Source organism: Cydia splendana, chromosome Z, assembly GCF_910591565.1.
Source record: "Cydia splendana chromosome Z, ilCydSple1.2, whole genome shotgun sequence".
NCBI lineage: Eukaryota > Metazoa > Arthropoda > Insecta > Lepidoptera > Tortricidae > Cydia > Cydia splendana.
The window spans coordinates 46,773,132-46,798,948 of NC_085987.1; the positions used below are offsets into that span (position 1 = coordinate 46,773,132).

Below are 25,817 nucleotides of genomic sequence, written 5' to 3' on the forward strand. Positions count from 1 at the left end.
TGCTCAGTATGACCTAGACATTAACGGGTTTGAGTAATTGCTTTTCGTTCAGATACAGGATGTATTTTACATCACCACAGGTTCCCGTAGCCTCCAATGCAACGCCGAGGGCAAATGCCAGTGCAAGCCCGGCGTCACCGGCGACAAATGCGACGCATGCGCGCCCAACCACTACGACTTCACTGCGCTAGGCTGCAAGCCGTGTGACTGCAACGACGCAGGCAGTTATGGCAACATGCCACAGTGTGACCCGGTCACTGGGGTGTGTCAGTGCAAGCAGAATGTTGAAGGCAGGAGATGTCGCGAGTAAGTAAAATAATTGGTACAAGTAGATAATGGTTGATAGATACTAGTACCTACTGCAAGCCTGGCGACGCATGCGCGCCTAATCACTACGACTTTAAGCATTAGGCTGTATGCAGCCTAGTGACTGCAATCATGCAGGCAGTTATGCCAACATATAGTCAGCAGCAGAAATAGCTACGCGGGCCTAGTGCTCAAAATGATCTACACCGTACATTCCGTGCGCCACACGCCAAGACTTGATTGATGTTATACGGGCTGTTTACGTGCAATTTTTGACATGGCAATGATGAGACTTTAATTGGCGTGGTGGCGAAAAGGAAGGAAAAAAAAAGAACAAAAAATCCGAAATTAAATTACCTTTTATTTGAAAATAACCCAAGAAATAACTTACATCAAAGTCACGAACTACTTCGGCTAATTTACATAGTAGATGTCAAATTACTTTACCACTTTTCCCGATTTTGATATCTTCCAGGTGTAAACCAGGCTTCTTCAACCTGGACCTCGACAATGAGTTCGGCTGCACCCCCTGCTTCTGCTTCGGACATTCATCCCAATGTAACTCAGCGCCGAAATACCAGTCCTACGAACTGAGCGCACATTTCCTCAGAGACTCGGAGAAGTGGAGCGCTGAGACAGATCGGCGGGAGCCGGCGGCGTTGCAGTTTAATGCTAACACTCAGAATATTGGTAAGTGGTAGGCAAGTTAGCGCTGAAATACCAGTCCGAAACTGAGCGCTCATTTCCTCAGAGACTCGGAGAAGTGGAGCGCTGAGACAGATAGGCGAGAGCCGGCGGCGCTGCAGTTTAATGCTAACACTCAGAATATTGGTAAGTGGTAGGCAAGTTAGCGCTGAAATACCAGTCCTACGAACTGAGCGCACATTTCCCCAGAGACTCGGAGAAGTAGAGCGCTGAGACAGATAGGCGGGAGCCAGCGGCGTTGCAGTTTAATGCTAACACTCAGAATATTGGTAAGTGGTAGGCAAGTTAGCGCTGAAATACCAGTCCTACGAACTGAGCGCTCATTTCCTCAGAGACTCGGAGAAGTAGAGCGCTGAGAGTGCTGAGACAGATAGGCGGGAGCCGGCGGCGTTGCAGTTTAATGCTAACACTTGCTACACATATTAGTAAGTGTGGAATAAGTGGTTAAATAATAGCGACAAGATGCCAGACTTATTTCAGAAGAAACAGAAAGGTGGAGCGGCGGCATTCGAGTTAAACGCTTTACGCAGAATATTAGTGTAAGTGGTTGGCCACTTAGTGCCTCGGGAAATTCATCAGTTTCATCACTAATAACTGAGTGCTCAGATTCAGAGTCCTAGAGAAGTAGAGCTCCGAATTCTATAAACAGTGTCGTTGTAGAGAGAAATACACTGATGATTCGTTAACTGATTAGTGAAATAAATATATATCTTTAAAAAGTATAATAGTTCTTTAGGCGCAAATAGATGCGAAATTCTACAAAATTCACATTTGACAATTTTTTCCTTATGTATGTTTATGAGTAATCTAAATTTTAATACTTAATTACAAACTTTGTCCCTTTTCTTCCGCAGAAGTCCGTTCATCAGGACAGGAAACGGTCTACTTCCTCGCCTCCAACCAGTTCTTGGGCGACCAGCGTCCCTCTTACAACCACAAGCTGAAATTCACCCTACGTCTTGGAGAAAGTAGGGGGTATCCGTCAGCCCAGGACATAATTCTGGAGGGGGCGCAGCAGTCCGTGGCTATCAATATTTATGCGCAGAATAATCCAGAACCTTCTGATCAAGTAAGCTTTTGGTCCATCTAAGCTAATTCAGTACCACATGATAAAGTTTTTTTTACGCCTGGGGGAAAGTAGGGGGTATCCCGATACTCCTCGAAGCCGATGCCCCGGAGGGGGCGCAGGTAGTCCGTGCCTATCAGTATTTATGCTAAGAATAGCCCGAAACCTTCTGATCAGGTATTTTGCTGGAGTTTTAATGTATAATCCGTATAAGCTAGCTCCGCACCGACTTGCCAAGGGAGTGAGGCAGCGCCACTACCAAATTACTATGAATATATGACATACACGCTCGCCGGTTTAGGGTGCTCCTGACCTGGTAATAAAAGCCTCTTTGTCGCTACTATATTGGTTCACTGATACTGTAGTGACAAAGTAGCTTTCACCTCTATGCCCCAAGTATTTATCAATGATATAATCTGTTCCAGGCTCAAGAATTCTCCTTCATACTCCACGAGGACCCTCGCTACGGCTGGACACCAACTCTCCACAACTTTGACTTCATGTCCATTCTCCAGAACCTCACGGCCATCAAGATTAGGGGCACGTTCAATAGGAACGGGGTCGGGTATCTGATGAATGTCAAGCTCGAGACTGCCAAGGTAAGATTTGCAGCTAATTGGTTAAGATCTAAGCGAATTTTGATAACCTTGTTGGAGAACTCGTTATGTGTATTCATCAAGCTAAGCCATTCAAAATTAAAAATGTTCGATGAAAAGTAAGCGAAGCTACACAATATGAATGAAAGTAAGATCTTGGAGATCTTGGGAGTCCAGAACTAACCCTTAAAATACCTACATAATTACAGTAAAAACCCGCTGGGATCACGTTTAATAAAAACAATTTCCTGGGTAATGCATTATTTCAATCAGGTCCCTGCACCTGGATTTCTTACAATCTTTCCGTAAATATACGTACTAGCAGTGGGACACTAAACTAAGCTTACAAAAATATATATATTTAATAAATATAGACAAGAAAGTATATAAATATTATTTATATACTTTCTTGTCTAAGTTGTCTTGTGTTGTTGTATAAATATTATTTATATACTTTCTTGTCTAAGGCGCTTTTAGTGATCTCTTCAAAATCGTTTAACGGGAGTTTGATCTAATCACTTAACTTTCTAAGTTTAACGATAGACGTGACATAATTAACTGCATCCAGACATACACCAATAAAATTTCTGTGACTCAAGGCTTCCAGGCTATAGCAAGTTTTTTGTTAGCCTCAAGCAATGCAAGTGACCAATGGAGGTGTCACAAGGACAGATCGCATCCTAAGCACTACATTGTGCTCCAAAACACGCATAGCTGACGTGGGGGAGAAGACCGCCAGACTGAAGTGGGACTGGGCGGGTCACGTCTGCCGCATGCATCCGGATAGGTGGGCTAGTATAGCCACCAAGTGGATGCCGCAAAAGAAGCGCGGACTTGGCAGGCCCAGACGGAGATGGCGGGACGACTTAGACGCCTTCATCATTAACTGGCCGGAAAAAGCACTTCAACGGGAGTTATGGAAATCAAGGGGAGGGGCCTTTGCCCAGAAGTGGGACACTGTAACAATTTCAATTTCAATTCTTTAACAGGCTAATTAAAACAAATTCCTCAAGTGTGTCGCTTAACTTCAAACTCGGGTAAATCCATTCGCCCGTTCAGCCATAAACTGACACATAGATTTACCCGACTTTGGTGTTAAGCGAATCAAGTCTTCGCCTCATCTCAAAGCCAACATGACTAAATAAATCCTCCATTTCAGGTCGGCCGCGAGAAAGGCCTAGGCCCAGCCAACTGGGTAGAGAAATGCAGCTGCCCCGCCGCATACGTGGGTGATTACTGCGAGGAATGCGCCCCTGGGTACCGCCACGAACCAGCCAATGGAGGGCCTTACTCCACCTGTATACCCTGCGACTGCAACAAACACGCACACATCTGTGACACCGCTACTGGTAACATCAACATTATATTTATATATGCATAGGGTTGTAAAAAAACGGTTTTTTTTTCTGACTTGAAAAAAAACCGTTTTTTTTCTGGAGTAAGTTTTTTTTTCAAAAGTATGGAAACTCAAAATTTGCAAGGCAGTTAATACTTTTATACGGTTGTTTTACTTGTTTTAGACTTTATGTTAACCATTAAACCAATTTAATTTAACAACTTTGATTAATAACAACATAAATGAAATCTGTAGTGGTAGTTATCGCAATTTACTGTTGGCAACACCAACGCCTCTCGTCGCCGCATCGGGGAATTCAGGGATTCCCCAAAAATTACTTAGTTTTAAGTTACTTATATAAATAAATCACGAAAAACCGTTATTGTGGCATATTTTTGTTCATCTGCCAGGTTTTTTTTTCATGTTTTTTTTTCATAAATTTGAAAAAAAACATTTGGTTTTTTTTCTATTTGCAACCCTATATATGCATCTCCAAGTCTGCCAATGAAGCTGAAAAAAAGAGTACTCGATACCTGTCTGCTGCCTAGCTTGACATATGCGTGCCAGTCTTGGATATACAACCAACAAGCGCGGAATAAAATACAACGCTGCCAACGTGCCATGGAAAGATCCATACTTAATATAAAATTAATCCAAAGAAAGAGGAGCAAAGACATAAGGCAAATAACTGGTGTAATCGACGCATTATCATTTGCGCAAAAATTAAAGTGGAAATGGTGTGGCCATACAGCACGAATGCATAAAGACAGGTGGGCAAAAATAACCACCCAATGGCGGGGCCCTGCGGGGACAAGGAATAGAGGGAAGGCTAAAGAAAAATGGCTCGACGAAATCGTGGCTACAGCCGGGCAAGACTGGTCACAGAAGGCAAAGGACAGGAAAAACTGGCTGAGTCTGGAGGAGGCCTTCACCCGAAGAGGGGTCTCTACAAAATAATAATATATATATATTTTTTTAACTATTCAAATCATTTTTTTAAAACTTTTTATGTACCATGTAGAGAATCAATAAAGGCTTTTTATTTTTTTTATTTTTATTTATTTTATTTATATATGCATCTCATAAACCTTAGTATTAGCAACAGAATTAAGATAAAATTCTAAATCCGGCTAGAAGGACCATTGGTAATATAATGTCTTCAGCAACAATCTGTTATAGGTGGCACCTTTCAGAGGAGGAAACTAAATAACTGTACCTACATTCCTGGCGCCATTGTAATCCCCGAACTATGATCATCATCATTATAACTTAAGAGCTCAGAGTGCCTACCGCGAACCACGTTCGACGTGATGCCTCTCTATCGCACTTGTAAATTCGTAGTAAGTGTCTGACAGGGATGCAACACGTCGAACATTGCTCGTGGTAGACCCTCTGCTCTTGTCGGTGGAATAATCCCCAATCCTTCTTTCATGTGCCAGTCTTCTGAGCTCCTCTTACGATGCAATCGTTTTCACATGGCTGAGATACTTACTACAAACTTTGATAGGCTAACCTGTACCTTCAAACTTCTTCGCAGGATTCTGTATCTGCAAGCACAACACAGCCGGCAGCAACTGCGAGCGATGCGCCAAGGGTTACTATGGCAACGCGATCGCGGGCACACCGGACGACTGCAAACCCTGCCCTTGCCCTAAAAGTAGTGGGTGCGTGCAGTTGGCTGACCAAAGTATCTGGTGTACGGACTGCCCTAATGGTTACGCTGGTGAGTTTCGTCTCAATTTTCTTGAAGTTCTTTACGCCACGAACACACTGGATGACTGCCAATTGAGCCAAGGAATCAACTCACAAATTTATCACACTTTATCACTCTCGTGGACAAAATGCAACTTTCTCATCAGATTTTGACGATAAAGACGGCCTTTACGAGTGTGGTGTGCTGGTGTGGTGAAAAATGATTTTCGAAGTGGCCTCTCCCCAAATATGTTTTCTGGCTTAAATATCACTTTTCAAAGATTAATTTCTTGCGGAATGGCCCCCGTTCTGAGTCATGGCTTGTCCAACAGGTCTCCATCACCATACAGCGGGGTAACGCTGCGTGTGATGGGGACCTTTGGACCCGGCATGGCTCAGAACGGGTTTTAGTTTCTTAAGTTTTGTACATTTTGTAAAATGTATAATTTTATTTCTTGCGTGTTTTCAGGACCAAGATGCGAAGTCTGCGCCGACGGCCACTTCGGCGACCCAACCGGCCAGTTCGGACCAGCTAAGGAGTGTGAAGAGTGCCAATGCAATGGCAATGTAGACCCGAATGCTGTAGGCAACTGCAATAGGACCACGGGAGAGTGTCTCAAGTGTATTTATAATACTGCTGGGGAGCATTGTGACAAGTGTTTGGCTGGTAAGTTGTTTGGAACAGTTTTCCGAGTAAATTAGGCTCGGGGCTAAGGAGAGCGTAATGTCGACTTTAGAGTAAAGTAGGCTTGGGGCTAAGGAGAGCGCAATGTCGACTTTAGAGTAAAGTAGGCTCGGGGCTAAGGAGAGAGTAATGTCAACTTTAGAGTAAAGTAGGCTCGGGGCTAAGGAGAGCGTAATGCCAACTTTAGAGTAAAGTAGGCTCGGGGCTATGGAGAGAGTAATGCCAACTTTAGAGTAAAGTAGGCTCGGGGCTAAGGAGAGAGTAATGCCAACCTTAGAGTAAAGTAGGCTCGGGGCTAAGGAGAGCGTAATGTCGACTTTAGAGTAAAGTAGGCTTGGGGCTAAGGAGAGCGTAATGTCAACTTTAGAGTAAAGAAGGCTCGGGGCTAAGGAGAGCGTAATGTCAACTTTAGAGTAAAGTAGGCTCGGGGCTAAGGAGAGCGTAATGTCGACTTTAGAGTAAAGTAGGCTTGGGGCTAAGGAGAGCGTAATGTCAACTTTAGAGTAAAGAAGGCTCGGGGCTAAGGAGAGCGTAATGCCAACTTTAGAGTAAAGTAGGCTCGGGGCTAAGGAGAGAGTAATGTCAACTTTAGAGTAAAGTAGGCTCGGGGCTAAGGAGAGCGTAATGCCAACTTTAGAGTAAAGTAGGCTCGGGGCTATGGAGAGAGTAATGCCAACTTTAGAGTAAAGAAGGCTCGGGGCTAAGGAGAGCGTAATGTCAACTTTAGAGTAAAGTAGGCTCGGGGCTAAGGAGAGAGTAATGCCAACTTTAGAGTAAAGTAGGCTCGGGGCTAAGGAGAGAGTAATGTCAACTTTAGAGTAAAGTAGGCTCGGGGCTAAGGAGAGCGTAATGCCAACTTTAGAGTAAAGTAGGCTCGGGGCTATGGAGACAGTAATGCCAACTTTAGAGTAAAGTAGGCTCGGGGCTAAGGAGAGAGTAATGCCAACTTTAGAGTAAAGTAGGCTCGGGCTAAGGAGAGAGTAATGTCAACTTTAGAGTAAAGTAGGCTTGGGGCTAAGGAGAGAATAATGTCAATTTAAGAGTAAGGTAGGTTTGGGGCTAAGGAGAGAATAATGTCAATTTAAGGGGCTACCCGAGGTTTTCATTGATTTTTGACAAGTTTTGAATCGTATCTCCTTTTTTTGCACTACAGATAGAATTATAAGACAAACGGTTATCAGTTTTTGAATGGATTTTGAAAGAAATTATTACTTTTTTTTGGAATTGTTTAAACATTGTCTAAAAAAACACTTTTTTCGTATCTAGTTTGCAGTGAAGGATCTTACATGTACGAAATCTACATATTTGGGTTCATCTTTGACGTCTCGAAAAACGTGTCCAGGGTTTTAATTTTAAACTAATTAACACAAAAATTATGGCCAGAAAACCAGTGTTTTAGCCTAAAATTGTTCAACTTTCATGCCAAATATCTCGAAGACAATGAACTTAAGAAGTAAATATGGGATACTTTCTTTAAGCCGTTGCTGTTAATATATGAGCTACAAAAAATATTAGAAAACTAAGGGATTCAGATCGAAGGTCATTGGAGTGGGGTAGCCCCTTATGAGTAAAGTAGGCTTGGGGTTAAGGAGAGAGTAATGCCAACTTAAGAGTAAAGTAGGCTTGAGTGTGTGAAGTGTATTAATGGGGAGCATTGTGACAAGGGTTTGGCAGGTAAGTTGCAATTTATCGACCGAGCTGAGCGATTACTTACACTTAATTACCTAAGTGTGCACTTTCATGTTTGTCCCAATGTACGTCTGTCTGTTCCAATTCCAAATATTTGTAAAACGATCTTCAGTTTGGCAAAATGGAGTTCAGATTAATTTCAATTTCAATCAAAATTGCAATATCACGAGGATCACTTCGGTACTTTTTCCATACAGCAATATTAATCATTGGAAACCGTTTCAGGATTCTTCGGTGACGCTCTGGACCCGACAAAGAAGGGAGACTGCAAGCCCTGCGAGTGCGACGAGCACGGCACTATTGAGAGTACGGAAGGTGCTCCTCAGTGCGATGGTCTGACTGGCTACTGCTCTTGCCGGCCCCATGTCATTGGCCGACAGTGCGATAAATGCGAGGTAGGTGAAAATAGTGATGCTTCTGTATCTTAGCTATACGAGTAGATTGCGCCTCCAAATAACACAACAGAGACAAAGTTCGCATAAAGCGCGCAATCAGTGGCGATGTTAAATCATATTGATTATGACTTTTATACTAGCCGATTTGGATGGGACACTGGCCAAAGGCCTCTCTCCGCTTGATTTCAATGACTCCCGGTTTTGTGCTGCCTTAAGACAGTTGTTATGGAAGGTTCCCAGGTTATCTCGCCATATCCATTGATAAAATACCTTTTAATTTTTTTTAATATATTACAACCGCAACGCAGGTTTTGTCATAACTGCTACAGTTCGATTGCCACTTCAAAAACTTTTTCATTACTCATGCTCTGAAAGAGGGTCATTGTTGTTCTAACTAAAAGGTGTGCAAAAAATTATACGTTTCTGCAATATAGCATTTTAGGTTCCAAGTACGATTTTATTAATTATTTTACGATAAGCATTTGAAATTTTGGTATAAATGGATTTGTTATACAATTTCCATTCTGATATTTGACTCCCCATTCCATAAATAACGATACTTTTCCCAAAATTGTTAATTAAAATATACCCTCAAAAAATACTATAAAAATTATATTTAGACATGTTTAAAAAAAAACACATGCATTTTACTATCCTCGTATTCGAAATGAAGAGTGAAACAACTCGGGTGAAAGGTATCATTTCAGACTCGGACTATTGGCGCTCTCACTGCGTTCGAGCGCCAAACTACCTCGGCAGAAATGAGTGCCTTTCATACCTTGGTTAACAATCTACTATAAATGAATCTGAATGCAGCAGATATGTATCTTATGAGTTGTGACCTAAGTATATTATTACAGGACGGGTACTATAACATCAGATCAGGAGAAGGCTGCAAGTCCTGCGAATGCAATCTGGAGGGCTCATACAACTCCACGTGCAACCCTTACACTGGCCAGTGTTACTGCAAGCCGGGTATTGATGGGTGAGTTTTGTAACCAGGCCCTGTTTCACAACGCTAAGTCTCATTGTCCACCCAAACTTCAATCCATAGACCGGTATACTATTCACTTTTTCTACAATAGTCCTAATGCCTGCTGCGACCGGTTCATGGGTGTTTATTGTAGCGCCTGTGAACGGGTTCCAGCAGGCGTTCTACATGACATTAAAGCTCTCCAAGGGGCCTCTACGTTGGATCTATATCCCCACGCAAACCTATCAAAAGACGGGATTTATAGGCCCATGAAATCTAAAATGGCTTCACCTGACATTGTCAACTCACCGTACATGATGGGCCAACAAATAAGTTTGACCCAGAATTATGCAGGAAATTTTTGGAGTCAGAATTTTGCAGGAAATTTTCAGTGTCTGAATTTTGCAGGAAATTTTCAATGGAGTCAAACAGGCAAAACATATTAGCTAGTACATAAAAGCTAGTCATTGTTGTACCTACCTTTTTACATTTTATTAATCTAACAGACACAGAAATAATCATGTACTAAAACCTAAAATAGATGTCATATCATAATTATGAGTTATTATGTACTTAGTTTAAAAAATACAGGATTATCTTTGCTGATATCGCGTCGGCAGAAAGCAAAGGGTTAAAGAGAAAATGTGTTTTAAAACTGAGGATGATGAAAAGGAAATCGACATGAGGAAACTGGACTTACCACCGTTTTTCCCTTTAGGTCAAAAGGTCAAATAGTTGATGCTTTCAGAAAATAGATGCATTCGCCAATGCCTGTGATCAGATTGCTAAAACCCTGGGCTTCTGATACAACCGAGAAAACACTAAGACGATGAGGGTGGTTTTAGAATGTCTTTGAACTTGATTTGACGTTTTCAGATTAAACTGTGACCGCTGCCGCGAGTACCACTACGGATTTTCGGCCGAGGGCTGCCAGGACTGCGACTGTGACGAGTGGGGCTCCACCAACTACCAGTGCAACGCTGACGGACAGTGCGAGTGTCAGGAGAATGTTGAGGGACGGCGGTGTGACAGGTATGTAGGTTGACAGATGTATACTGCGATTGTGACGAGTGGGGCTCCACCAACTACCAGTGCAACGCTGACGGACAGTGCGAGTGTCAGGAGAATGTTGAGGGACGGCGGTGTGACAGGTATGTAGGTTGACAGATGTATACTGCGATTGTGACGAGTGGGGCTCCACCAACTACCAGTGCAACGCTGACGGACAGTGCGAGTGTCAGGAGAGTGTTGAGAGACGGCGGTGTGACAGGTATGTGGGTTGACAGATGTAGACTGCGACTGTGACGAGTGGGGCTCCACCAACTACCAGTGCAACTCTGACGGACAGTGCGAGTGTCAGGAGAATTTTGAGGGACGGCGGTGTGACAGGTATGTGGGTTGACAGATGTAGACTGCGACTGTGACGAGTGGGGCTCCACCAACTACCAGTGCAACTCTGACGGACAGTGCGAGTGTCAGGAGAATTTTGAGGGACGGCGGTGTGACAGCACAGCTCAGCTTGAGCGATGGTTACGAGGTTTTCGAGTTTTGAGTGCTGACAGCTCTTCTTCGTACAAAATCAACACATAGTTTTATCAATAACTTAACATAAGTTGCCATATAACCTCATTTCAGATGTATGGAGAATAAGAAAAAGCGCGCGGACGGCCAAGGGTGCGAGAGCTGCCCACACTGCTACAACCTCGTGCAGGACGCTGTTACTTTGCACAGGAAGGAACTCAAGGAACTCGATGAGGTAACATCACCGACACTGTTAACGTTCCATAGATGGACCTTATTACAAAAAGCATAAGGTCCACCGTCATTAAGTAATATTTAACCGTTTGAACACCAAAGACGTCAACTGAAGCGCGCGGCTACAACCCAATATTACAGAATAAATAATAGTACTAGGTACAGAAGACTCACTCTCTATCAAAACGCGTCGGTTACGATCAGGACAGATATGGCCGCTAGGTGGCGACAGCGGCTTATGGCTAGCCACCAAAATTGGTGTGGAACGGATGTACTTTTAGGTACCTGTTGCAAAGCGTCGAAATCGCGGAGTGAGCCACGCCTGCCAATATTAACCTTCGTGTCGCCAAAATTCGCGATGACGCGCGGCACACGATTGGCGTGGTGTTCAAATGGTTAAGTAAGATTTTAATGAAAGCAAGTTATTTACGCATACAAAGTGACTTTCAAGTTTATTATGTGTATGGAAGGTAACCATTGGCTGGTCTTTAGAAGAAGGACTGCTCTCGATTCAGATAAAAATGTTTTTCGATCTAGATACTCCTGTATATTATATTAGTTTTTCAACGCCTTAAGCTGCCGCAACTACGTGATATTGGTTTCGCTGATTACGGCTCTTTTAATTACAAGTTATACTTAATCTTACAATTTTTATCCAGATCCTCTCGAAAATCTCCAAAGCGCCAACAGTCGTCGAAAACGCGGACTTCGACAAGGAACTGCAACGGGTCAGAGAGGATATCCAGCGTCTGAGCGAAGAAGCCAAATCCCAGCTTGAAGGAGGAGACGCAAGCCTTACAGATACGCTTGCAGATCTCGCTGAGCGACTTCATGATGTTGAGTAAGTACCTGCAGTCAGAGGCAAAGCCAGGAAGCCATGTTGTAGCTATTAAATAGGGTACCAGTCTGACTATGCTAACTAAACTCACCTTGATAAAACTTATATCAAGCAGTAGACGAAATTATATGATAAACTAGCTACCCGCTTCGGCTACGCCATCCTCCAGACTGAGCATAGTACCTCTACCCCCTCTGTCACGCAAACGGTAGTTTTACTCCATTTTCGAGTCGAAAGTGTCTTTGTGTGACGTCCGTGTCTTTGAACGGACCAATCACGGGACCTCGCTCACCTCGTCCCCCGCACCCCCGTATTTTTGGCAGCATCGGTTTCATGAAATAATTGCTCTAAACTCCGTCTAGAGGATTCCTAGTCTATGGGCTACGCACACGGGTTAACCGTATTATACACCTAAACCTTCCTCAAGAATCACTCTATTGATACGTGAAAACCACATGAGAATCCGTATAGTAGTTTTTGAGTTTATCGCGAACATACATACAGACAGACGCGAGGGAAACTTTGTTTTATATTGTGTAGTAATGGTGATGAAAATGTAAAATTGTTGATATTCTCAGAGATATGGTGGTGAAGATAGAGCGTCTGAGCGACGAAGGCAACGAATCTGTGGACAGGAGCAAAGGCAACGTGTCTAAAGCCAAAGACACCATTGAGGCAGCTCAAAAGGAGATCAATGTACGTATTTATGCTTCAAATAAGTTTTTGGCAAAAATTTCATTTTTGGTACAAGCTTTTATCGCTGACTGTAGTTTTCTTACGACAGACAACTAATACTCATCGAGACAATTCTAAAAACCCCTAACACAATTAGGTTGCGTTGTTTCATCACAGAGTTCCTATGGCCACCTCCTGTCTCCATCATCAGATCAGCTCGATGGTACCATAATATTGCATTGTCATCCGTTTTAATTTCAGCTCAATAGGAAACCGGGAAGTGGATCAAATTTAACTTGCAAGATTTGATTACAGAACGACAGACAACGGGACAGGTGAAACTAAATAAAAGCTTGTAAAATAACCTTCTCCATCGGCACCCACTTGGCCGACCCAATCCTATTTGAGCCTGGCTATAGGTATACTAATGAATCAGTAGAGTAATGTAGCTTTTCTACGGATCCCTTTAATTTACATAATTGTTGAAATAATGTACTTAATGATTGTCAGATTATCATTAGTCATAACCTATACCGTTAACTTTTCAGGATTCCCTTAAGGTTATCCTATCGATAGGTTAGGTTACGCGTTTCTGAGAACAAAAACCGGGCAAGTGCAAGTCGGACTCGCGCACGTAGGGTTCCGTACCATAATGCAAAAAACGGCAAAAAAAACGGTCACCCATCCAAGTACTGACCCCGCCCGACGTTGCTTAACTTCGGTCAAAAATCACGTTTGTTGTATGATAGCCCCACATAATTCTTTATTTTATTCTGTTTTTAGTATTTGTTGTTATAGCGGCAAAAGAAATACATCATCTGTGAAAATTTCAACTGCCTAGCTATCACGGTTCATGAGATACAGCCTGGTGACAGACAGACGGACGGACGAACGGACGGACGGACGGACGGACAGCGGAGTCTTAGTAATAGGGTCCCGTTTTTACCCTTTTGGGTACGTAACCCTAAAAATTAGGTCTTAAATATAACTTTTCAAACGAATCATCTTCCGCAGAGCGCCCTAGAATACCTGGACGGTGAAGGCGCCTCAGCGCTCCTCAAGGCTCGTAACCGGTCCGACCAGTTCGGAAAACAGTCCGTCGAGATGTCCGCCCTGGCGAAGGAGTCGCGTCTGTTGGCCGACAAGTTGGAAAACGAGGCGCACAACATCAGGGACATAGCCGAGAAGGCCTTCAATACGTCCATCGCGGCGAATAATCTGGCTAAAGATGGGATGACTAAGCAAGCTAACATTAGGTAAGTGCTTTCAGCTTTAATCCCGCTCGCTTCCGAACCCAGGGTCCGCTTTTCGGTCTCTTTCACACGGTCTTTGGTCTCCTATTTTGTGAATTCATTGGCGCGGAATCCAAAAGCCACGCGTCTTGCGCGATTTGTGTTAGCGGTTCTAGAAATAATGGTGTGGTCATGTTTATAAAGCCGACCACTGACTAACAGTCCGCCGGACGATATCGGCCGGCCAGCTGTTCTGTCAAATTTTTGTTCTAACTGACAGGCCGATATCGTCCGGCGGCCTGTTAGTCAGTGGTCGGCTTAAGTTGTCGTTTATAACGGACAAAATTCATTTAAGGGTTAAAGCACCTTCAACAAATCGGTCTGGGCATAGGAATGTCGCTTTGAAAGTAGATGCATAAAAGCGAGGATTGATACATTGAATGAGCCCATAAAAGAGAGTGTATACATACCTACGGCGCCGGAGTTGAGGTTACGCACACAGTAACATGTCATTTATTAAAGTATGTACATACCTACTTTTGTGGATCTACAATAATCCACATCTTGATTGAGTGTACCAATTATTACATCATACGAAATATACTTCAAATAATTCAAATCCTCATTTCATCAAAACTTTATCTTCCTTTTCTCCCAGCAACGAAGTCCAAATCCTCTCCAACGACCTGAACGCCGCATCAGGCAAGCTGAACAGCATGACCGAACACGCAGACGCGGCCCTGAAGCGAGCCAAGGCTGTCTATGATGAGGCTTTGGGACTATATGCTGAGGTCAATACCACGCTGCTGCCGGATATCAAGCTGGCCAAACTGAAGCAGGACGCCACTGAGATGAATAAGACGGTAAGTTGATTTAACCTTTTAACCGCCTTACACTGATATAAGGGAGAGAGGACATCACGTACTTAACGTTTCAAGTCCAATAAAACTGGATATGCTGTGGTTTCTAAGGTTTTGTTATTTTTATATTTATCTTTGATAATCAGTCTTTCGTACTCATCACTTACTTAGAAACTCTACTTCGATAATTAAATTTAAAAAATAATGCCAAAAGCTACCTTCTCTCCATCTAATGCTATATGTATATAAGACGAACGAAATCAGGCTCATTTCGCCGTGGTCTGATAAATAAGACGAAACTTCGTGTAACTTCGTACCGCCGGCGACATGAGCAATGGCGGTTAAATATTCGAAAATACTGGTTTGGTTTGATTGATAGACTGATAGTATTGCGAGTGCACTCGACCAGGGATGACTTCGTTACTATTATTAAGAGGTCGGTCCGCCGCGTAGGAGATCACCCTCTGGATCTTTTACCTTCCTTCCCTTACTACCAGCCTTTCCAATGATTCCACATTTCCAAAATATGTGCGAAATAGGGCGCAAAAAAAAATAGTATAAGGGTAACATTCTATTTCTGACCGCAGCTGCACTACTGGTACTGAACGCGTCGCTGTTACTGTCAATTTCCATAGTAAAATTGACAGTAGTGCAGCTGCGGTTGGAAATGGACTGTCACCTTAAAATCTACTAGCTGAAATGGTTTCTTCTTGGAAACTTTGAAGAAGAAGGGTGTGTACGAAAGTATTACAAAAAACGCATAATTAACTGATTTCCAAAGTCGAAGTGGTCCCATAAAGTGCTCCGTGAACAACGTTATGTACGGAGCACAAAAAAATTTGGAATTATTGGAAAATGTGCAAAGCACTGTATATTGAACATTCATGTGATTCTATTTCACTAGCCTAATGAGTTAAATAGATATCTACCTATTTATGCGCTTCCTTTACAGATCTAGTGCATAATTATTTTCCATCGATATTTTCACGAAAACGTACGAACGTGTCTTGCTATTTCAGTCAGTCTCGGTAAAAAAAGTACTGAGGTTAAATGAAGTATCATGAGTCATGACCAATACGAAGGATTCCGAGAAAATTCGATGGAAAACAATTATGCACTACATTTGTATTGTACGCTACCAATACGATCTAATTTTGAGAAGTGAACGTCGATCTTAGGCTTAGAACGCATTGCGATTAATTTCTTGAGGATTCAGTCTAAATTTTGGCGTTCTCAGTCTTGCAATTGCGTCGGCTTATGAAGCAAGAAAACCGCAAGAAATGAATTGCAGTGCGTTCTAAGCCTTAAGTTAGAATTAACAAACGCAGCTAGACTATTCCGTGATGATTCTTTGATCCGTGTACTAATTGAAATTCACCAGATCGACCAAAGATCAGCAGATCTGGACAGCCTCATATCCGCCAACCGGGACATGCTGCAGAGCCTCGAAGACGCCATCAAGCGCGGCAAGGACCTCCATTACCAGGGGCAGCAGAGGCAGGATGAGCTGAGCGAACTGCTGGCCAGGCTGGACGAGCTGCAGGCGCAGGCTAAGAGTGACGTCAATCTGGCTAATGTCACGCTGAAGGAGGCTAATGAGATCTACCAGACGTTGAAAGGTTAGTTTTGGGCACTTCAAAAAAAGAAGGATCTTTTCCCTCGATGTCTCGTAGATGGTTTGAAAAAGTAGTTACTTTTTCCTTGAACGTCCTTATTTCGACACATCTCTGTTGGTTTTATGGTAATCGTTGAAATATGATGAAGGGATTCTGGGAAAATTGAGGAAACTATTATTTTACAAAAATACAAATACAAATACAAATGCGTTTATTTCATTACTTTTTACATCAGTTCTTAGGTATAATATATCAACACATACATCAAGTACACATACATATACATACATATATCAAGTGGCTAATATATCGTATTGAAAAATTAAAAACTCAGTATTATGTTTTCTTTTTTAGAATTCACAGATCAAGTGGCCGAATCCCGTCAGCAAGCTGAACAGGCCAGACTCGACATCCCAGCCATACAGGACAAGGTTGCCTCGGCCGAGGCGAGCATCAACAGCATAGCCGAGGCGCTGGACGACGCGTCCAACAAGGCTAAAGAGGCCAGGGACCTCGCTCAACTCGCTCAGAAGGATTACGCTGAGAAAGCTAGCGAGGTGAGTTAAGCCTTTATAAGGCAGAGGGAATATGTTTCCCATCTGATTTTGAACTTTATTTCAAAGTAATAGGGTTCAATTTTGCATAATTCCTGACACTCTTATGCCTTATAAAGGGGGGACTATTCTTTGGGGTGTCACTAAATTTGTCAGATAGATCTAGTGAGGTAATTTTGGAATTCGGAGCTTTGGAGTGAGTCGCTTAACTTCAAACTCGGGTAAATCCATACTTCTGATTATGCGCTTTTGGTATTAAGTTTTGTAGATATTTGCTAAGAGGGTCGAATTTATTTGCCCGAGTTTGAAATTAAGCGATATATTTGGAGTGCATTATGTGCACTTCAGCCGGTAGGTGGGGCGCGGGCCGCGGCCGCTGCTGGAAACCATTGCGAGCGCGGGCTTCTGGCTGTAGGGCCATTTCTACGGTTCCGTGGTAATCTGCCGAATCCGACACCAGAACAAGTGACGCAAAATGATTTTTAGTTTCTAAGATTGTAATTATTTTTTCACCGCACCAGCTCGGAAAGGCTTTTACTTTGCACTTCAAAAACTGATAGCAAAGTTGAATTTTATTCACATGTGAAAACAACTCAAAATTTGCATTTGATTACTTTGCCTCACATGTGAATTACTGATGGCAAAGTGCAACTTTGCTATCCGTTTTTGAAGTGCAAAGTAAGCCTTTCCGAGCTGGTGTGGTGAAAATAACTATTACGTCACCCTAGGCCCGTAAGTGGGATTTTCTTCCCACGGGACGGGAAGAAAATCTCACTTCCTGGCCAAGGCAAGACGTAAAACTTTATACAAACCACGGGCGGTAATTCGTAAAGCCCCAGATCGCATATTTATATGGCCCTCACCTTCGGTCCGAGCAACAAACACCTGCGATCTGGAGCATTTACGAATTTACCTCCCAAGGTATGTAATGTACTATTATACGAGTATATAGTCGGTAAGGTCTTTGTTGCCTGACAGTAAATAATTTTTGACTTTTTTTAAATGATCCGTTGTGCTTACAGGCCGCTCACGAAATAAGAAAAAAGGCTTCCACCTCCAGATCTGACGCCGGCAAACTCAGAGACGAGGCCGAGAAACTGTCGAGTAAGTAACTAATATAATTCTCATTATGCTATCTTATCTTATCTTATTGTTTTCCGGGGGCCCTTGCGGATACACTTCGACCCATAAGGATCTTTTGTGCAATTACCCCCTAGAGAAGATCCGTCAACTACTCAAGAGCTTTTCCCACCATATCCATGTGTCGGATGATGGAGGTCATGGGTAGCGTTTTAAAGTCCTTTGGTTCCAGATATCCTGCTCCAAAGTCCTTCATTCGTTGTCTGGCGAGGGCGTGATATTCACACATTAAGTGTTTCACTGTCTCTTCCTCTTCGCCACACATACGACAATCGGGGTTGTCAGAGTGTCCCATTATGTTAGCTTTCCGATAACAAATATCAGGAAATAATCAGGTGGTAAATAATAACTAACTTAGAGCATTTAGTACGTAACTGGAGACGCCTTGTCTTCTCAAAACAGTCTGCCGAATTTTGCGGGGAAGGGGCACGTCAAATGTACTTAACGTACAAATAGCCATGTCAGATAAACGCCCGTCCATATAAAAGTATTCACATGTGTGCAAGGTTTTCGTCAGAGGGGTAAACTCTTGAAGCTGACTCCGGTTATTAAATGCTCTAAGCTACGTAGGTACCCATCATAGAACATGAATGATTGTCTGATACGACCATTTTGACCCACAGCCCGAGTCGACGGCACGGCCAAGCAGCTGACCGACCTTGAGAAGCAAGCCGATGAGAATCTTCAGCTCACCAGAGATGCCAAGATGAAGGTATAGCACCTGCTTTCTGGCGATATTCTAGCGTCCAGATATTTTAAAATATCTAAACCACAGCGGCTACAGGCTACTCACGTGTCGTGACATCACCGAATGGGTCCTACGGAACACCAGCGCTGGCTTTATATAGCTAGCATTATGCTGAGTTGGGTTCATTTCGTGACGGACACAACTAAAATTAATGATTTCTTCTTTTCTTGCTGTTGTTGTCTGTACATGTTCGTACACGTTTTGTGATCGTCACGAATAACTATCTTTTATCTTTATCTAAACTATTAGTCACTATTGGCGACATGTTTCGGGCCCATCGGGGGTCCTTCTGCAGGCTCGAGTGCCCGCGACGGCTGGAATTCGTGCACTGTGGGCGTCACCAATAGCGACTAATATTTGCTGTGATCTAGATAATGTTTGAATAAAAAATAAAAAAAAAACAACGGGTTGCACTCCGGGAGTGCCGGCAGAAGTGAAAACTCAACGACATTGTAATTCAAAAATTTAATAACAGCGCTGCTGATTAAAAAAAAATATGAATTTTGTTTTTCGCTTCTATAAAAATTCGGAAAAAGTCAAACGAAAAGGCAAAGATACATTATGGTTATCATTTTCTGCGAATAGAATATGTTTTATTTATTATGTTATTTTATTGATTATATAATAATTATAATATTTGGTTCGACAGGTCGGTCAAGCCAACACAGACGCCAGGGAGGCAGAAAAGCAGGTCAACAAGGGTCTCGCTGACCTTGGGGTCATCAAGGACGAGCTAAGGAATCTTCCGACCCTGGACAGCGAAGCTCTGGACCGACTGGGTAAGTTGATAGTAAATAAATATAAATAAATATTATAGGACAATTTTTACACAAATTGTCCCCACGAAGGCTCAAGAAGGCTTGTATTGTGGGTACTCAGACAACGATTTATATAATATATAAATACTTATTTAGTACTTAAATACAAAGAAAACAACCATGACTCGTGCGTGCGCGCAAAGCAACCCCTCGCCCCGCGCACCCCGCATGATTGCCCTGTCTAGACGGCTTCGTCGAATGACTGAATTGTTCTATAAACCTATGGTATAATAATATACTCCGCTTGGTACTCTCTTCCGACCACGTGACTGACACAAGCCTACGTCATCATGCGACAGCGCTATATAATAATATGCGATAGCGCTATAATAAAGTGGCAATGTTATTGTGACGTAGGCTTGTATCACTCTGGGAAGAGAAGACCATGTTTTATTAGACTATGTATAAACCGAACAGGCGCGGCATTCCTTTGTGCGCGGTCATGGATCAATAATGGTCATGTTAAGACCCAATATTCGACACCTTGCTGTCAACTTTATTGCTATGACATTATGATTGAAAATGTCGATTATTGGAGCTGTGTCGGGCCATGTCGGGCATGGTTACCAGATGTCAGGAATTTTGGCCGTTTGTCAGGAATGCGGCTGGAATACGGAAATGTCAAGAATTTTAGTGAATTAGCAGACTTTTTTATTATGTACCAAAAAAGGTACATTATTCCAAATTAAAGTAATATAAACAATGTATCAAGCATACATAGATATCGCTTACAGCTAGCCCCTTGGCTAAAATATGAGCGTCAGGAAAGATATTCGCAAATCAGGAATTTTGTCAGGAAATCCTGAATTTGTATCTTGGTAACCCTACTCGGGCCCCGGAGCCTCTACGTTATTTAAAGCATGGTTGTAGAAAATCGTACTCAATGAAAAGCATAAAGGTCTCAAATATGTATTTATTATTACAGAGGAGAACTTAAACACGGTACAGGCGGAGCTCGCAGCATTAGACCTGGATGGAAAAATAAAAGCATTGAAGGAAGCCAAGCAGAACCATCTGAGGTAAGGGAGCATCCATTAATTACGTCATACGAAGTAAGGGGGGGAGGGGGTCTGTAAAAAATCACGAATGATCACTATGGGGGGAGGGGATTTCTAAGGAAATATGACGTGTAATTTTTTCTTAAATTGGGCCGAGCCTAAAAGTGTAATAAAGAGTACGGTTAGCTATTTAGCGGTATAACGGTAACGGTAACATGCTTAGGTACATGTTTTCTTGTTTATATTTCTCTGCTTTAAATAAACAAAATAAAATAAAATAAAATAAAAATGTGTTGTGTGAAAATAAGAAAAGAAAGAAAGAAAATAAATTTTTTTTTGGTCAAACTTTTAAACGATTTCAAAAGCTGAACCAGGAAAGCGGAAGGGAGGAAGGAGGAACTAGTCAAAGTGAGGCACAGTCAACTGCATAGATAACTGACCCCCCGCATGGAAACTTGATCGTAAAGGGGGTCAGTTATCTCTGCAGCTTACTGTACCAACTCAAAATTGCTACAAGTTACTTGTTGTGGATAACATGAAACTTTCTCATCAATTTTTGAATAGTAATAAGTTTTTGTCAAACAAGTTTCACCTGACCGTTGTCTGTCTGTCGGTCTGTAATCAAATCTTGCAAGTTAAATTTGATCCACTTCCCGGTTTCCGATTGAGCTGAAATTTTGCATGCATGTATAAATCGGATGACAATGCAATATTATGGTACCATCGAGCTGATCTGATGATGGAGACAGGAGGTGGCCATAGGAACTCTGTGATGAAACAGCGCAACCTAATTGTGTTAGGGGTTTTTAGAATTGTCTCGATGAGTAGGTATTAGTTGTCTGTCGTAAGAAAAGTACAGTCAGCGATAAAAGCTTGTACCAAAAATGAAATTTTTGCCAAAAACTTATTTCATAGATAATGCCCCAAATAACATTTTGCAGATGGCTGGAGCAATACAAGAGCGAGCATGACTCACTTCGCCTCGAAGTGGAAAACGTGAAGGACATACTTGACCAGCTGCCCGAAGGTTGCTTCAAGAGGATTGTGCTGGAGCCCACCGAGGGGCCCAAGAGGGCCTCGTACAGTTAAACACGTGCGAGTGATTGGTTGATAGGTTACGTGTGGTGTAGACGACTTAGGCGCGCAAAGTAGACTAATTTAGTGTAAGGATATTGGACTAGATGGCGTTGTACGTAGCTAAGTAGTCTATTAGTGTCTCTTTGACCGCCAAACACGTCAACTGACGCGCGCGGCGTCAGACCAATAGGGGATATTACTGCAATGTTCTGCCGCCAGAGTGCAGCACTACCGACTCTAGTAAATTCATAGACTAACTTATACATACTGTGCCTTAAACTGTTTTTAGACAAGTTTTCACAGACAATAAAATATGACATTGATGCATCAAGGCGGTTTGTTAACAAGGGCCTAACGGTAAACGCGAAAATCTAAATTTAGTTATCTGCCTCTTTATTGCTCGAATATGCAAGAGTGATAGAGAGGCAGAAACCGAACTTTCGATTGTCGTGTTTCACGGTAGGCTATGTGATTGACGTAGTGACGCATGATGTGTCATTGACGTTTATTTACTGTATGTGTACTAGTTACGCCACCTACGCAGGGCTTTGCCTAATATTCCCTATTGGTATCTATCTTTGTGCATTCCGACCAAGTTTACAATGACGCGCCACACGACAGGCGTGGCGTTTAACCTTTTGAACGCCAAACGGCGCATCCATTTGCCGTGCCACTGACGCCACGGGGGTAAAATTTAGTTTTGTGAATAAATAATGCCAATCTAAAAGTGGGGTGTTTTTCAGTAGATTTTCATCAAAAAACGATCAACGTCAAGTGCCGTCTTTGGCGTCTTTGTCACGATTTTGCGTTGACGTCAATTGCCGTCTGTGGCGTTCAAAAGGTTTAATAATCGAAACGTACGTATCATTGGTCAATTTTGTGCGTCTAGTTATTTGTCTATACATAGTATGTGGAAATTGAGTCATTATTAAATTCGTAGAATATCATTTTCGATTTCTAATTCGCAATCAGGTCAAAATCCAAAGTCAAGGTTGAGATCCAAGACAAAAATATGTATTTTTTTACAAAAGTAGCAATAACTTTCGTCTATGTTTTTGCTTTATAACCTGCAATTTGGAGTAAGTACAAACAGCAACACTCCTAACTGTACATCGGTGGACGCTATTACAAAAGGCATAAGGTCCACCGATGTACAGTTAACAGTGTGGGCGATGATTCCTACGTTTGATGATCAAGTCTAAATCTAAATATTTAAAAAAGACTTATATAGTATGAATTATCTCAGGTGATTTTTTCGGGCTCGGGCCCTAATCTTCTAAACAAAAGCTATTGTTTCATTTATGCAGTGGTTACACTGCTTACTGCTTAATGCACCGTCATAATGAACGGGGACAAGTCCGTTTAAAAAGCAAATTTACCATTCTAATTATATGGTTCAAATTCATGAACAGCCCATTCGAAGATAACACGTTTTGTCATCTCCAAAAACAAGACCACCCTGATTGTTCTCTGAATGAGCTGTCACATGAATTTGAACCTTAATACTATTACGATAATTGCTTTTTAAACGACATGGTTGCTTTGGCACGTGCTGTAGACCGCTCTTAAAAGAAACAATAAAGGCTTTTGTTTAACGGATTAGGGCCCGAGCCCGAAAAAATCATCTGAGATAATTCATACTATAACTGTGACTTATTATAATACTTATGACTCTGAATGTGTATTTTTGATGATATTTGTGTGTAGTGAATGTGGGTGTTTAGTTAAGGTGACAGTTTTTTTGTTAACATATTTAAGTGAACAACGGATACGTTCAATTATTTTACAAATCGACGTTGAAGCTTATAGTTTATAGTTTTCAATTTGTAAATCTTTTGACCACCAACGACTTCATATCACGTCGACGCCACGACGTCAGCAGACGTCAAGAACGCAATAGGTTTGTATGTGTCTTGTCTTATGATATACACTTAATCTATTTTTTATTTGGGTACCTTAATTTTAAAGTAGAATACAATTTAATTTGGTGAATTATTTTGGCGTTGGCGCAAGTTTTTTTATTCGGCGTTTGGCGTTAAAAAGGTTAAAGTGAGATAGGTGCTAGAATAAATTATCTTTTTTTACATTACTTAAATAATAATGTGCCTTACTAATTATAGAAACTATCTCGCTAATATATTGACGTGTCAAAATAAAATACCTATGTCATAATAAAGTTATCTAGTAATAAAATGTGACGTTATCTATGAAAAGGGTCCTTATTGTCGACGGCGCTTACTCCATTATTAACGGTGCTCCGATATAAATACGACGCCGCGCGACGCTGTGCGGCGTAAGCGCCATCGACAATAAGGTCCCTTTTCATAGATGCCCCAAATGTTAACTTTAAAAGATACAAGTACAGATTTGATTAATGTTATTTTGAATGTATTACATTCAAGTTAACTATCGGTGCCATTTTTATATTGAATTAGACTAAATCAAATATTATGTAGGTACATAAGGGTGAATATATTTACCTACTTAGGTAAGTATGTTAGTACAAACTCAATACATTGCTAACCTGACATATTATATTGTATAATATTAACATTAATACTGCCATAATTATTTCAGTAGAATTTCGTACTTATTTGATGCATTTAAGGTCTGCATTTAATATCATCAGCTAACTTTAGGCTTCCCAATAGTGCCATATTGTGGTTGGCAGTAAATTGTAAATATATTTTGTTTTAATACTAGATAGTAATCTCTAACAGATGTCAGCGGATACATATATATATGGTGTTACATAAAATCCTCAACTTGGTTTTCGTCAGTTATATGGCGTTTATAGAATTTAGAAACGTTTTGACTACCAAACTTGATATAAAATACCAATACGAAACGAAATAACGAATTCCTTTTTTTTACAGTTGGTTAAAAGGGTTAAATAAAGTACTTTTGTCACTTTCCGACTAAAAGCTCTTCGTCTTTATGTATTAATTTCCACGACAGTACCTAGCCAATAACTTACTTGTTTTTTTTTACCTTTATGTAACACTACGCTTTTGATGCTGTATAAATAAGTTTTTTTTATATATCTATTTAAGATCGCCAAAGACAAAAGATTAGAATAAAATATAAGCAATTATTGATGATTTTGTTAGTACATTATGTATTGTGGCTTATTTATTATATTCAACTATTAGAGTAATTAAAAGTTTGTATTATTGTTTATTCCCATGAATTCTTGCTCACATTTTAAATTACTTTTAGTGACATACATATATCTTAACATATTGTCTGGGTATACAGCACAACCGAGGGTGGAACGTCGTATGAGAGCGGTAAATGGTAGGCAATGGTGGCGGTAATGGTGGTGGCTTGCTTTGGCAATGTGCAGTCAGCATCAAATATATATTAGTGACGGCAAAGGTAGCCAAATATATGTCCAACTGTACATGTTTATGTTTCAGATTCAGGCCACAAGATGGCAGACCCTCCAACGCGCACTGTCCCTATTATAGGACTACAAGCAGTTGAATGTTCACCACATTTTTCTATAGATGGCGTTAATATAAGCGCGTGACTGAGTTTTATTCGGGTCGATCACTAAGGGCGCTATGGGTGTTTATTTAACATTCATAGGTGGCGCTGAAAGCTACCTACTGTAACCTTACTGTAACCAAAAGACGAATAAAGTCTAAGGAAAAAACGTGCCTCGGAATTCAAGTAAAAGTCATTCTCGCATAGATGCCGCACACACTATCCTATCCTCGGCTAGATAGCGCGACGACACCGTTTCATATTTAACTATTTTAACACATAGATATCAGTGAATGAACATGGATCAAAATGATATAAAAATAATAAAATCATTTATCCATATATATACATGTTTTGATAACTTTATACATTTTCATTTTGAGTTTTAGTCATGTGTCGATAGATGGCAGTAAATTTACAGTGACTACAAAATTTACAATGACAGGACCCCTCTATACTATCTATTCTTTTTGCTGTAACCTATCATTGTCACAAAATCATCAAATGGTTTTCATCATTGATATTTTTACTATTACAGAGAAGTCATACCAAATAATGAAATTGTCGCAATCGC

The 25,817-nt window shown here is 41.5% G+C and overlaps 1 protein-coding gene across 1 annotated transcript in view; it reads left to right on the forward strand.

Annotated features, from left to right (window-relative positions):
- Nucleotides 1-24,020, forward strand: part of LOC134804142 (laminin subunit gamma-1) — a 51,545-nt gene extending 27,525 nt beyond the window's left edge. The window contains exons 9-30 of the mRNA XM_063777086.1: nucleotides 81-306; nucleotides 782-996; nucleotides 1,866-2,080; nucleotides 2,503-2,676; nucleotides 3,833-4,022; nucleotides 5,547-5,732; nucleotides 6,171-6,368; nucleotides 8,301-8,470; nucleotides 9,331-9,455; nucleotides 10,320-10,475; nucleotides 11,079-11,199; nucleotides 11,858-12,039; nucleotides 12,615-12,732; nucleotides 13,726-13,967; nucleotides 14,602-14,806; nucleotides 16,185-16,422; nucleotides 16,774-16,976; nucleotides 17,996-18,077; nucleotides 18,737-18,825; nucleotides 19,511-19,640; nucleotides 20,605-20,698; nucleotides 21,619-24,020. Coding sequence (XP_063633156.1) covers nucleotides 81-306; nucleotides 782-996; nucleotides 1,866-2,080; nucleotides 2,503-2,676; nucleotides 3,833-4,022; nucleotides 5,547-5,732; nucleotides 6,171-6,368; nucleotides 8,301-8,470; nucleotides 9,331-9,455; nucleotides 10,320-10,475; nucleotides 11,079-11,199; nucleotides 11,858-12,039; nucleotides 12,615-12,732; nucleotides 13,726-13,967; nucleotides 14,602-14,806; nucleotides 16,185-16,422; nucleotides 16,774-16,976; nucleotides 17,996-18,077; nucleotides 18,737-18,825; nucleotides 19,511-19,640; nucleotides 20,605-20,698; nucleotides 21,619-21,766 — 3,707 coding nt within the window. The 3' untranslated portion in view covers nucleotides 21,767-24,020. The remainder of the gene's footprint in view (nucleotides 1-80; nucleotides 307-781; nucleotides 997-1,865; nucleotides 2,081-2,502; nucleotides 2,677-3,832; nucleotides 4,023-5,546; nucleotides 5,733-6,170; nucleotides 6,369-8,300; nucleotides 8,471-9,330; nucleotides 9,456-10,319; nucleotides 10,476-11,078; nucleotides 11,200-11,857; nucleotides 12,040-12,614; nucleotides 12,733-13,725; nucleotides 13,968-14,601; nucleotides 14,807-16,184; nucleotides 16,423-16,773; nucleotides 16,977-17,995; nucleotides 18,078-18,736; nucleotides 18,826-19,510; nucleotides 19,641-20,604; nucleotides 20,699-21,618) is intronic.
- Nucleotides 24,021-25,817: the final 1,797 nt, after the last annotated feature.